The sequence below is a fragment of the Balaenoptera borealis genome, assembly GCF_965194805.1.
Source record: "Balaenoptera borealis genome assembly, chromosome: 10".
NCBI lineage: Eukaryota > Metazoa > Chordata > Mammalia > Artiodactyla > Balaenopteridae > Balaenoptera > Balaenoptera borealis.
The window spans coordinates 91,437,607-91,451,118 of record NC_138874.1 but is presented as its reverse complement, the minus strand read 5'-3'; the positions used below and the strand labels follow the sequence as shown (position 1 = coordinate 91,451,118).

At 45.6% G+C, this 13,512-nt stretch overlaps 1 protein-coding gene and 1 long non-coding RNA gene across 14 annotated transcripts in view; both read right to left on the bottom strand.

The window, feature by feature from the left end:
* The window catches only part of BTRC (beta-transducin repeat containing E3 ubiquitin protein ligase), a 181,917-nt gene extending 181,221 nt beyond the window's left edge, over positions 1-696 (bottom strand). For 6 of the 12 annotated variants that reach the window (XM_082408335.1, XM_082408336.1, XM_082408331.1 and 3 more), the window contains exon 1: positions 424-578. Coding sequence is in view for 6 of the 12 variants with exons in the window: in XM_082408336.1 (XP_082264462.1) it covers positions 424-471 (48 nt within the window). In the remaining 6 variants the exon portion in view is untranslated. Of the gene's footprint in view, positions 1-8; positions 181-423 lie in introns of those variants that run through there. The other 6 variants (XM_082408337.1, XM_082408341.1, XM_082408332.1 and 3 more) reach the window with 5 other exon arrangements.
* An 11,287-nt stretch (positions 697-11,983) lies between these two features.
* Positions 11,984-13,512, bottom strand: part of LOC309636292 — a 36,771-nt gene continuing 35,242 nt past the window's right edge. For both annotated transcript variants that reach the window (XR_014249382.1, XR_014249383.1), the window contains one exon: positions 11,984-13,254. This is a non-coding gene — a long non-coding RNA (uncharacterized lncRNA). The remainder of the gene's footprint in view (positions 13,255-13,512) is intronic.

Below are 13,512 nucleotides of genomic sequence, written 5' to 3'. Positions count from 1 at the left end.
GAATGCACCTCTTCTCCCGGGCCTCACCCGTAACCCTCACACAAGGAAGGCCCTGCCAGCGGCCTCACGGCGTCTCTCCTCCTAGCTTCCTCCGCTCTTCAGTAACTGTCCCTACGCCCCTTTCCCTCCAGGGCCCTGCGCGCCGCCCAGAGCCCCCTCCCCGATTAAGCTCCCGCTGTCACTTGGCCTCTCATCCACAAGATGGCGGAGCTGCTGCCCCCGCCCCCGGGTCATCTCCGCAACCCCTCCTACCTCCCAGGAACTCCCGTCCCGTCCCTTCAGCCGCCCCCGCCCCCGGCCCCGGCCTCGGCCCAGGGTCCCGCTGCCCCCTCCTCCAGCGGGATGGCGGCCCAGACCCGAGCCTGAGCGACGCCGCCAACGCCACCGCCTCCACCGTTCCCCGGCCTGCACATTTCTCCTCACCATAAACTTGAGCGCTTTTTCCTGCAGCACCGCCTCGGCCGGGTCCATAATCGCCAACGGCCACCGGGTCCGCACTCCGCCGGGGCCGCCCCCTTGGTGCCAGGCCGCAACCAACGCAGCGCCCGGATCCCGCCTCCTCTTCCTTCTCCCCGCCCTCTTACCTCTCAGGCACCCGCAGGGGGGCCAGGGAGGACCAGCTGTTCCGTGAGCGTGCGTGAGCCCGCTGGCTCACGAGATTTGTAGTTCTGGGGCTTCCCGCCGCAAAAAATGAGGCCACAACGCGAACTGCAACTCCCGCGGTTCACTGCGGTAGGGTCTCGGTGGCTGACAAGCCGAATCTAGACAACGGGCAGTCAAGTAGAGAATCAGCGTATGGGAATCGTAGTTTACAGCTTCTAGGGCTGGGAAACGGGAGGGGCATCGGTGTCTCCGTGGTTACCGAGCGACGCCAGTGGCGGCTTGCCTGGCAATTGATATCAAGATGGCGACCAGTGCCTCACCTGTAGCCCAAATACTGGAAAAAACTGTGAGAGGACAGAGGTCCTAGGGCCTCCCTAACTGTGGTTGTAGAGAACTGGACGCCCCCAAAATTCATATGTCTGGCGTCTGCGGGACGGATTTCAACCCAGAGGCGTTTGGCCTATGGGCACCTGGCAGCACCTCATAGACTAATGCAGAATTTCAAGGTCCTCCTAAGTCATCGCCCCACATTTCTGCCTGTCACCTTATTCTAATCCACAGTAAATCAGGGCCGAATAGAACTCGGCTCAGGAAATTCTCGGGTGTTTAGCACTCAGAAACCATGGCCGCTACTGCTAACCCTGAGATGTAAGCCCTGCATTGAGGATTAAATGGGTACTTGCAAAAGGCCTTTAATGGTGGAATATAATGGCCATCCAGCAAATAAAGCATGTAAGTATTTAGTTTGGCCTTAAAAAGGACAGTACGAATTTATTTTGGAAATTGGGTTTAACCTAAGTGGAAAAAACACTAGGGTTGGGCTAAAAGTGATATGCTGTACAAAATATCTGAGTTTATAAAATAAGTGAATTAAGGAAATACCTTTTCGGTTATAAGGAAATTTTCCATTGTAAACTATTTTATTCATTCTTTCATTCAACAAACAGCATATAACCGTGTGCAGACATCGTGCCAAGAGATGGGGGGGATTCAGTAGTGAACGCAATAGACCCAGTCTTGTGGAGCTTACATTTCTAGTATGTTGATACTTTGTCCTACTCATCCCTACGTCCTCAGAACTCAGCACAATACCTAATATGTAATAGACTTTAAGTTAATATAAAGTTTTACTCTTGAATTAAAAAAAAAAAGTTTTACACTACTGCAAAATGAAGACTCAAAACTCATTCACATGAAAACTACCTGCAACTTCTCATAGGACTAAGGCAGTATGTGACAAGTTTGCCAAAAAAGCTAAAGCAATCCTAGGCAGCTTGAAGAGACTAGTGTCTGGGGAATAGAGTTTTATGGTTTTACTCTGTTTTAAAGCACTAAGACCATACCTGGAGTACTTTGTGGGTTTTTTGTTTTGTTTTGTTTAATTTAATTTTTTTATATAAATTTATTTTTGGCTGCGTCGGGTCTTCACTGCTGTGCGCAGGCTTTCTCTAGCTGCAGCGAGCAGGGTCTACTCTGTTGCAGCGCACAGGCTTCTCATTGCGGTGGTTTCTCTTGTTGCAGAGCATGGGCCCTAGGCACACAGGTTCAGTAGTTGTGGCACGTGAGCTCAGTAGTTGTGGCTTGCGGGTTCTAGAGCACAGGCTCAGTAGTTGTGGTGCACAGGTTTAGTTGCTCCGAGGTATGTGGGATCTTCCTGGACCAGGGCTCAAACCCGTGTCCCCTGCATTGGCAGGCGGATTCTTAACCACTGTGCCACCAGGGAAGTCCTCACACCTCGACTACTTTATTCAGTTATGGGCACCATGTTCTATAAACATCATATGCAGGAGCGTAGCCAAGGACAAGATAACTGAAAGAAAAAATATTGATGGATGCTTACTCTGAAAAAAGAGCGCTTAGGAATAACATGGCAACTAAATTCAAGTATTTGAAAGTATTGAAATGCATATGTATATAGCTCTATAGGGCAAACTAGGACCACTGGGTGGGATAATAATTATGATGATGATGATAACAGCTGTCACTTTATTAGCTCTTTATGCCAGGCACTACGCTAGGTATTTTACAGTCATAATCTCTAATATAGAGTAACTTTGTAAAAACAAGTACTATTATCCCTAATTTACAGATGAAGTAAGTGAGACTGAGAGGAGATAACTTGCTCAAGTCATACAGCAAATTACATCATCAGGATTGTAACCCAAATCTGCTTGACTCCAAGGCCTGTGCTATTCTCCCTGAACCACACTGTAATAACATAGGACTCAGACTCAGAGCTTTCTAGTAATCAGAGCTGTCCTGACAAAGGAAACATAGAGGCAGGATGACCATATTGTCTGAAAACATAGAGGCAGGATTGTATAGGAGGGTTCAGTTTGGGTGGGAGGTTAAGATCTTCTAAACTCTAAAATTCTTCTCTGGGGACTTCCCTGGTGGCACAGTGGTTAAGAATCCGCCTGCCAATGCAGGGGACATGGGTTTGAGCCCTGGTCCAGGAAGATCCCACATGCCGCAGAGCACCTAAGCCCGTGCGCCACAACTACTGAGACTGCGCTCTAGAGCCCACGAGCCACAACTACTGAAGCCTGCGCACCTAGAGCCCATGCTCCACAAGAGAAACCACCACAATGAGAAGCCCACGCACTGCAACAAAGAGGAGCCCCAGCTCACTGCAACTAGAGAAAGCCCACGTGCAGCAACGAAGACCCAACACAGCCAATAATAATAAAATAAAATAAAATAAAATACTAAATATGGGGAATTCCCTGGCGCTCCAGTGGTTGGGATTCTGCACTTTCACTGCAGAGGGCCCTGGTTCAATCCCTGGTCAGGGAAATAAGATCCTGCAAACTGTGCCATGCAGCCAAAAAGAATTAAAAATAAAAAATTTTAAAATTAATTAATTAATTAATTAAAGAAAATTTCCAAAATTAAAACTTGGGGAATAAAAAGAAGTGAGAGACTTGAGCATATTTAAATGGTGATAGAAAGGATCCATTAAAGAGAGAAAGGTTGAAGATAAAAGAAAGAGGAGGGCATAATGATGGAGTCAGGTCCTGAGAAAAAACAGAATGAAATCCAAATGGAAGGATTAGCCTCCAGTGACAGAAATGGAGGGAAAGAGTTTGGGTGCAAAGGCAGGTGGGGTATAGAGCTGGAGGAGAAAGGTTGAAGAAATGCACTTCTAATGGGTGTTGGAATAGGCAACCAGCAATCTCTGCTGCACAAAGAAATGAGAGTTTTGCATTTTCTGCCCTTCTGGATTATGTTTATCCCCTTTCTTTCATTCATTAGCACAAACATCAAGAAGTAGCTTTCCTTAGGTTCGATTAATGTTGTTCTAGACCAGTGGTTCTCAGCTGGGGACAGTCTGTCCCCAGAGGACATTTAGCAATATCTGTGTTCCGGGCCTACAGCAGGAAAATGCTGTGGAGGACACAGGATACCTCCTCCTTTTGAAGGATATGTTCTAAAAGTCCAATAAAACAGTTCTGCTATATCTCACTGTAACTGTGTGACCTTGGGCAAGTTACTTAACCTCTTTATGCCTCATCAGCAAAACGGGGACCATAATAGTTCCTATCTGTTTGGGCTGGTGTGAAGGTTCATGGAAAATTCTTAGACCATTACCTGGCACATAGTAAGTACTCAATAAATGTTAACAATTAATAGCTCTAAATTTCATATAATTTGCATATACAATCAAGATGGGCTCAGTTTGGACCTTCTCCTTCCTGAATAATTTAGTCTTAAAACTATTACATAGGGCAGAACAAAGTTGGTGTCCATGCTGAGAGGTGATCTGGCATGGGGTGTTGGAGCCCAACTGGTGTGGTAAGGGCATCCATGTGGAGGAAGAAGCTAGCAGCAGCAATGGGAGATTGGTTACATACATACATTCTCTAGCTCTGCCCACTGTGAGGGTCTTGGAGCAGCAATACCCAGTGACAATAAGTACACTTAGTGTCCAGGTCTTAGCTTCTAAGTACCATTCTCCGCTAAAAGGAATCAGTGTTCCTTGGGGAAATAGCTGATTCCAGAGCTAGGACAAGGAAAATACAAGATGAGCCTAGAACATTTTGTGCCAGAACACAAGGAAGTACTCAAAGAATAATGGAGATATGTCTCCCAAAATACTTAATGATTCGAAAAAGAAAAGAGTAACTTCACAGTGGGGAAGCCTGGCAGATATAACTTTAAGCAAGCGATCAAGGTGAACAACATCAGGAATTCCCTGGCAGTCCAGTGGTTGGGACTCCACAGTTTCACTGCAGGGGGCACGGGTTTGATCCCTGGTTGGGGAACTAAGATCCTGCATGCCACGCGGAGCGGCCAAAAAAAAAAGCAAGGTCAACATCATCAGGAATGGGGCAAATTGAAATTGTGTGCCCCTGATACAATGCAGTAAGAAGAACAAAGATGTGGTGGTGTCTACCTCCAAGATGACACCCAATAATTCTTGCCTCCTGGTATTCACATCCCTCCTATACTGAATAGGGCTGATTTGTTTAACCAATGAGATACTGCAGAAATGATGGAGGATGACTCCCAAGGCTAGGTTATAAAAAATATTGTGGTTTCTGCCTTACTAACTTGGAGTACTTGCTCTGGGGGAAACAAGGCACTTAGTTATGAGGAACCCCAAGCAGCCCTGTGGAGAGGTCCGCAGAGCAAGGAACTGAAGCCTTCTGCCAATAGTCAGCACCAAATAGCCAATAACATGAGTGAAGCATCTTGCAGCAGATCCAACAGCCACAGTTAAGCTTTCAGGTGACTACAAACCCAGCCAACATCTTGAACACAACCTCATGAGACACTGGGTAGAACACTCAGCTAAACTGTTCCTGAATTCCTGACCCATATGAGATAATAAATGTTTGTTGTTATTTTAAGCTGTTAAGTTGGAGGGTTATTTGTCATGTGGCAATAGATAACTAATACAGATTCTCCTGCAGGTAGTCTAACCCCAGAGCCTAAATGCATTTATTAACAATAGTATCGGGACTTCTCTGGTGGTGCAGTGGTTAAGAAGCTGCCTGCCAGTGCAGGGGACATGGGTTCGATCCCTAGTCCGGTAAGATACCACATGCCGTGGAGCAACTAAGCCTGTGCGCCACAACTATTGAAGCCTGCATGCCCTAGAGCCCGCGTGCCGCAGCTACTGAGCCCGCATGCTCTAGGGCCCGTGTGCCACAACTACTGAGCCCACGTGCTACAACTACTGAGCCCACGTGCTGCAACTACTGAAGCCCAAGTGCCCTAGAGCCCGTGCTCCACAAAAGAAGCCACCGCAATGAGAAGCCGTGCACTGCAATGAAGAGTAGCCCCCACTCGCCGCAATTAGATAAAGCCCACGCGGAGCAACGAAGACCCAACGCAGCCAAAAATAAAATATTAAAGAAAAAAAAAAGAATCTCAAGAGAGAGGACCTGCCTTCAGGAAGCTTTCTATTTGTAAGGGAAACAAAACATAAAATACATACTAACTTCAGGGCTCTCTTGGCAACAGTATGGCCTGTATCATTCGGGGTCCTGGCACATGCAAACTAGATTAATTTGAATAGGGTTTAATTAAAGGCCTATTTGCAAAGGTGTCGCAGGGAGACCAACAAAAGATAGTTCATACCCTTGGGCTGGCAACAGGAGGAGCCATGCCACTCCTAGCCTGAAGGGTTGAGGGGAAAGAGTGGTTACCAAGACCCTGAGGTAGCTGTGGGTTGAGGGCCACTTGACAATAGCATTGGCCTTCAAAAGGGGATGCAGCCCTTCCCCATTAACTCAACAGGGAGGGATCTGGAAAGATTCATAGCCAAACATCACTCTCCTCCTGCCCTCTAATCTTTTTATTTTAAATTTAATTATATATATATATATATATATATATATATATTATACAACAGGTTCTTATTAGTTATCTATTTTATACATATTAGTGTATACAGTCAATCCCAATCTCCCAGTTCATCCCCCCACCACCCCCACCCCCACCCCCACCCTCTAATCTCATTATCTCCTGTTGGCCAAACAAACAGAGCCAGAGGGCAAGATGTAGTCCATGTAGGTTATTTCTCAAGGTCCAGCTAGGGTGGGAAGGATGGAAAGTGTCCCTGGAAAGGCAAATAGAAGACTTCTGCATGGAACCAGCTTGGGGGTGCGTGGGTAGATGAGATCTGGAATGTGGACAGCCCTGCAGGGCAGGGCAGGTCATTCAGGGAGGGGGAAATCCAGGGGGCCTTGCAGCTGGAAGAAGCTTCCATATGAGGCACATTAGTCAGTAGATAAACAGAGAGTAATCCAGACAGCCAGGCTGTCAGCCCAAGAGAGGTCTGGGAGCAGACTGGGAGATGGCTGGGGGGGAGGTAGAGTCAGAACTTTGATGTCGAAGAATTACCCCTTAAATCAAATGCAATCTCCTCCATATAGCAAGAGACAACTGTTTTTAAAAATAAATTATTTATTTATTTTTTGGCTGCGTTGGGTCTTCGTTGCTGCACACGGGCCTTCTCTAGTTGTGGCGAGTGGGGGCTACTCTTCATTGCGGTGCGTGGGCTTCTCATTGTGGTGGCTTCTCTTGGTGCAGAGCACAGGCTCTAGGTGCGTGGGCTTCAGTATTTGTGGCTCGCGGGCTCTAGAGCGCGGGCTCAGTAGTTGTGGCGCACGGGCTTAGGTGCTCCGCAGCATGTGGGATCTTCCCGGACCAGGGCTCAAACCCATGTCCCTTGCATTGGCAGTTGGATTCTTAACCACTGCACCATGAGGGAAGTCCCAAGAGAAAATTTTTGAGGGGAACAATTCTGAGGGTTAGCAGTGTAGAGGAGGGAGCCAGGACAGCTATACAAATGAAATTATGTTCCTCAGACTGGGACTTGAACCCATGCGGCCAGGACTCAAACCCGGCCAAAACCCACAGTCTTCCAACTGAGGTCACACACCTGGTTTCAGGACTTAATGAAGCTCAGGTTCTTGATGTCTCATAGCAGAAAGAATTCAGTGAGGGACAAAGTGATTGGTAAGAGGCAGATTTATTTAGAGAGAAACACACTCCACAGAGTGTAGGCCATCTCAGAAGGTGAGAAGGGCACCAGGGTAGGGGTTGTCAGTTTTTATAGAGGCGGGTAATTTCATAGGCTAAAGAGTGGTAGGAGTATTCTAGCTATTTTGGGGAAGGGGCAGAGATTTCCAGGAATTGGGCCACCGCCCACTTTTTAATCTTTGATGGTCGGCCTCAGAACTGTCATGGTGCTGGTGGGTGTGTCATTTAGCTTGCTGATGTGTTACAATGGCATATACTGAGGTTTAAGGTCTAGTGGAAGTCGACTTGTCCGCCATCTTGGACCCATTTGGTTCTAATCAGCTTATGTCATGTCCTTAGGCTATGTCATTCTTTTAAAGTTTGTGCCCTTCCCCCTTCTCTCCTATTTCACGGAGGTCTGGGTTCCCTATCCCAGAATATTTGTCTTATTGGGGTTGTCCCATGATTGTCCCTTCTACCACTACTGCCCCTAGGGTCCTAGGAACCGTTTTCTCAGTGGCCCCATTTGACTTGGTTTGCCCTTACCACAGCCAAAACAGGCTGCCATTTAAAAAATAAATAAAGGCACCTTACCTGAGAAACAATAACAAAACAACTAAAAATAAGAAAAGGAAGAAAGAGAGAAAGAGAAGAGAAGAGAAGAGAAGAAAGGAAGGGAAGTAGGGAGGAAAAGAAAACACCTGGAAGTAAACATGCGCACAAAGAAAGGGTGTGTGTGTGTGTGTGCGTGTAACTTTCAATTATGTAAACTTTTAAACACATAGAAAGAGAAGAATATAGTGAACTACCTTCTACTCATTAGGAGACAGGAGGGAAGGGGACAGGGAACCACCATTAAAAGAATGACACAGCCATTAAGAAAAACAGGATACTACAAAAACTGGTTAGAACCAACTGGGCCCATGATGTTGGAAGATTAGACTTCCAGTAGATCTTGAGCCTCGTTATATGCTCATTGTAATATATCAGCATGCTAACTGACACACCTACAGGCGCCATGGCAGTTCCGAGGCTAACCATAAAAGGCCCAAAAGTGGGCGGTGGCCCAATTCCTGGAAATCCCCAACCCTTCTCCAAAATAGTTGGAATAATCCTCCCACTTGTTAGCATACGAAACTACCCAGCCCATAAAAACTAACAACCCCATACCCCAGGGGTGCTCTCACCTTTTTTATTTTTTTGGCTGCTCTGTGTGGCTTGGGGGAACCCACACCCCCTGCAGTGGAAGCACAGAGTCTTAACCACTGGGACACCAGGGAAGTCCCTGCTCTCACCTTCTGAGATGGACCACATTCTGCCTATGGAATGTGGTCTCTGAATAAATTCACTTTCACTTTACTATGGCTCACTCTTGAGCTCCTCCCTGCACAATGCCAAGGACTCTCACTTAGTGGCCCATCCCAGGAACTAGTCCGAGACCTGGGACATGACCATTCTCTTGCTCCCCCTTCTCCTGCAACAATTACTCAGCTTCAAAAATATTGACTTATGGCCACTTATATTTCATTTGTACCCCCACCAACTTCTTTCCCCCATCCTTTGGATTATATTGATACAAATCTCATATCATTTCAGCTATGAATATGTGGGTAGCTTGCAATATATAAGGTCATAAGGCTCCTTACTGACTTCTGATCTCAAAGCTTTCCTGAACCTACCTCATAGCACAGGGAACCATACTCAATATTTTGTAATAACCTATAAGGTAAAATAATCTGAAAAAAGAATATATATATACATATATATATATGTTTTATATATATGTGTGTGTGTGTATACATATGTGTGTGTGTGTATATATATATATATATGAAACTGAATCACTGTGCTCTACACCTGAAACTAACACGACATTGTAAATCAATTATACTTCAATAAGGGGACATCCCTGGCGCTCCAGTGGTTAAGACTCCGCGCTTCCACTGCAGGGGGCGAGAGTTCGATCCCTGGTTGGGGAACTGAGATTGTGCATGATGCATAGCGCAGCCAAAAAATAAAAATAAATAAAAAATAAACACGCAAAAAATTTCAAGACCAGGAAAAAAGAAAAAAAAAGGCTTCCTTGAGCTCAGACTTCCCCTATCCTAAGCTAGTATCATTCTCCTAGTTATTAAATGGACACATGACCAAATTCTACTCTCTAGTCTCTGTCAGAGAATTGTCCCAACCATGTCCCAACTGTCAGAGAGCAACGTATCTAAACTTTATCCCCAGTCCCTGGGTTCTCCCTGCTGGTTCCAGTGCTGGCCTGAGGGTCTGCCTCATTCATAGCACAGCCCTGGAGATTGACCCGCAGAACCACTGTCCTGGGTCAGGCTTAGCAGTCCAGGTTTAGCTGGACCAGGATGAAAAGACGCACATAAGGCACTTTGCCCGGGCCCTAGCTCATGGGAGGGACTCAGTAAATGTTAGATGGTGGTGATGATGATGGTAAGGACTGGGACAGAGAGAGGACATACAAAGATTCATACACCAAGATTTGGCTTTGAGGCCTTAACTTGAATTTCAGTATGGAAGAGTAGTTTGTTTGTTTTTTTAAATTGGTTTTAATTCACCTTCTCTAGAACACGGAATTTAACAGAATGAGATGCTATATCACATAATACTGGAAAAGTGCAAAGGGTTGTACAGCTGGGCTTTTGAAAGATCTAATTATTTTGTTATGAGGGCTCACCTCCCAACATTCTCCCTACTTCAGTCACCTGTCAGGGAGTCTGACTGAGGCAGTTCTTCAGAGAAGAGGCCAGACCATGGCAGACAGAATTGAAACAGGATCTGAGGATGGGCTGTGTGGTGGAGGTGGAAAGGGAGAGAAGAGACTAGTAGAAGGACTTGCCCTGCCTCCCTCTAGGGTCAGAGGGCACGAAGGGCCCACACTGATGTCGGGGCGGGGGGTAGAAAGCCAGATGACAGAGGGCCACACTTGAATGCTCAGGTCTGTTTGTGCTTGTAACACTATCAAGTCATTGTTGGTAGGTGAGAATCTGAATGGCTCACAGCCAAACCCTTTCGGGCACAGACTGTGCTATCCCCTCCCTTTAATGCCAGGTGGTGACAGTGTTAGCTCGGGAACAAAGCAATGTAGCTGCTAAATCCACTGATGAGACCTCTTGATTCTAAACCTCTGAGTTCCTGAACAGAAATCCTCTGTGAGTCTCAGTGATAACTGTGAGAAACCAGAAAAAGGAGGCAACTCAGAGGCTTCCTGTAGACTTAGATCAGGGACAACTCCATTGAGGACGGACTGAGTGTTGATTCCAATGAGTAGGTAGATAAATCCTGTTCAAACATTTCTGGGGAAAAAAAAAAAAGGAAGAAAGGGAGAAAAAGAGAAAGAAAGGTGGGGGAGGGAGGGAGGAAGGAAGGGAGGGAGAGAGAGAGAGAGAAAGAAAGAAGGAAAGAAAGAAAGAAAGAAAGAAAGAAAGAAAGAAAGAAAAAGAAAGAAAGGGAGAGGAGGGAGGGAGGGAGGAAGTGAAACAGGAGGGAAGGAGGCAGGGCACAACCTTTGAAAGAATGACATAGCCGAGTACATGACATAAACTGATTAGAACCAAATGGGTCCAAGATGGTGGACAAGTCGACTTCCACTAGACCTTGAACCTCAGTATACACTCACATCAGCAAGCTAAATGACACACCCACAGGCAGTTCCAAGACCGACCATAAGGATCAAAAAGTGGGACGTGGCCCAATTCCTGGAAATCCCCACCCCTTCCTGAAATAGCTGGAATACTCCTCCCTCTCATTAGCCTATGAAATTACCCACTCGTATAAAAACTTACAACCTCATACCCTGGTGCCTTTCTCACCTTCTGAGATGGCCCACACTCAGTGGAGCATGTTTCTCTCTAAATAAATCCACTTCTTGCCTATTACTTTGTCTCTCACTGAATTCTTTCTGCAATGAGACATCAAGAACCTGAGCTTCATTAAGTCCTGAAACCAGGTGTGTGACCTCAGTTGGAAGACTGTGGGTTTTGGCTGGGTTCTAGTCCCAGCACGTGGGTCCAAGTCCCAATCTGAGGTGCATGGTTTCAGTTTTCCTTTTGGGGATGCACAGTCATCTGGAGAGCTTGTTAAACAGTAGACTCAGGAGCCTCCTACTCAGAGATTCTGATCAAGAAGATTGCGTGGGGCCCATGAACCTGCATTTTTAACAATCTTCTCCAATGATTTAAAGACTGTCCTCTCTTTCTCATAATTGGAGAAACAACACTCTCTTACTCTCCCATTTGGCCCAGAAGCCTGGGTTCTTGTCAGATATTTCTTGATTTTGATGAAGATCAAACATTGTATCAAAGTGAGCATGACTGAGGCTAGATGTCCTGTTTCTAACCTAGATCAGAATTTATTTATTTATTTATTTATTTTACATTTTATTTTATTTTATTTTTTATTTTTTGGCCACACTGCGTGGCATGTGGGATCTTAGTTCCTCAACCAGGGGACAAATCCATGCCCCCTGCAGTGGAAGCACAGAATCCTAACCACTGGACCACCAGGGAAATCCCTAGATCAGAATTTAGATTCTGTTATAGAAAGATACTTTCTATACTTATAATCATTTGGCAGTTTTCATTGGTTTTGTGGTAAAGAGCACAGGCTCTGCAACCAAAACCTGCGTTCAATTCTTGGAACTGCTATTTAACTTCTCCAAGCCTTGGTTTCTTCAGCTGTAAAATGCAGGTCTACTTCATAAGATTATTATGAGGATTAAGTAAATTACTGAGTGAAAGCTCTTACCACAGTGCTTGGCACATGGTAAACTCTCATTAAATGGTAACAATGATCTCTATTCCCTTTGTAGTTCTCCTCTCCTAGCCCTTTCTCCTGCTGTCTTCTTCTCCAACACTGCGTAATAGAAATATCTGGAGAAGTAATTGGACCTTAGCTTTGTAGACAGGATCCACAACATCTTGCAGCCTTCTATTCTTCCCAACGCCAGGGCAGCCAGGCGGGGTGAAGTCTGCCCTCCATAGACCTCTAGCAGCATCTGTGTGGGAGGGTTTTTCACTGAGACACTTGGGCCCATTCCCAGATTTTATTAGTGCTAGGTCTAGTTTATATTGGGCCCTGGATTTGTGACTCCAAATTAGTTAATGAGTTGTAGTTGTGCCTCACGAAAATATAGGTCTCCTCACCTTGGATTTTCTCTAGCAGGAGGTCGATAAATCAGTGGAAACCAGGAATATTCTTCAGAGGTGGCAGGAAGGCAAGAGTCAGGATTATCATCTTTTTTAAAATTATTTTTTAAAAGCAAAGCCAACAACCATTCCTCATAGCCCCTTCACCCAGGCAGCCAGAGTGCCAGTGCCCCAGCGTGTTAGAACTCACAGGCTGGACCTTACGAGCAGGCAATGGCTAGACAATCACTCAGCAGCAGAACAACACACTCTTGCCATGGCAGGGCTTCAGCTAGCAGACCTGGCAGTTTATTTGTCAATATTATTTGTCGTTAGCTTAATTGTAGGAAAATTGAAAAGTGTAATGTATAGCCATGAAACCCTTAAGGCTGGTTAATCTTTTTGGATTGTAACCAAAGTAATTTTTATTAGCTGATCTCATCTCGATTATAATATGCAGAACACTGGAGAAGTTGCTGAAGGCTCCAAGTCATGGTGTGCACAGGGAACCGACAGGCTCCATCATCTGCATTTTCTGCCAAGGAGAGAGAACGGCAGAGGGGGCTGGATTAAAAGAACTGGGTTTGAACTCAACAACAAAAAAGCAAACAACACAATCGAAAAATAGGCAGAAGACCTAAAGAGACATTTCTCCAAAGAAGAAATATAGATGGCCAATAGGCACATGAAAAGATGCTCAATGTTGCTAATTATTAGAGAAATGCAAATCAAAACTACAATGAAGTACCACCTCACACCAGTCAGAATGGCCATCATTAAAAAGTCTACAAAT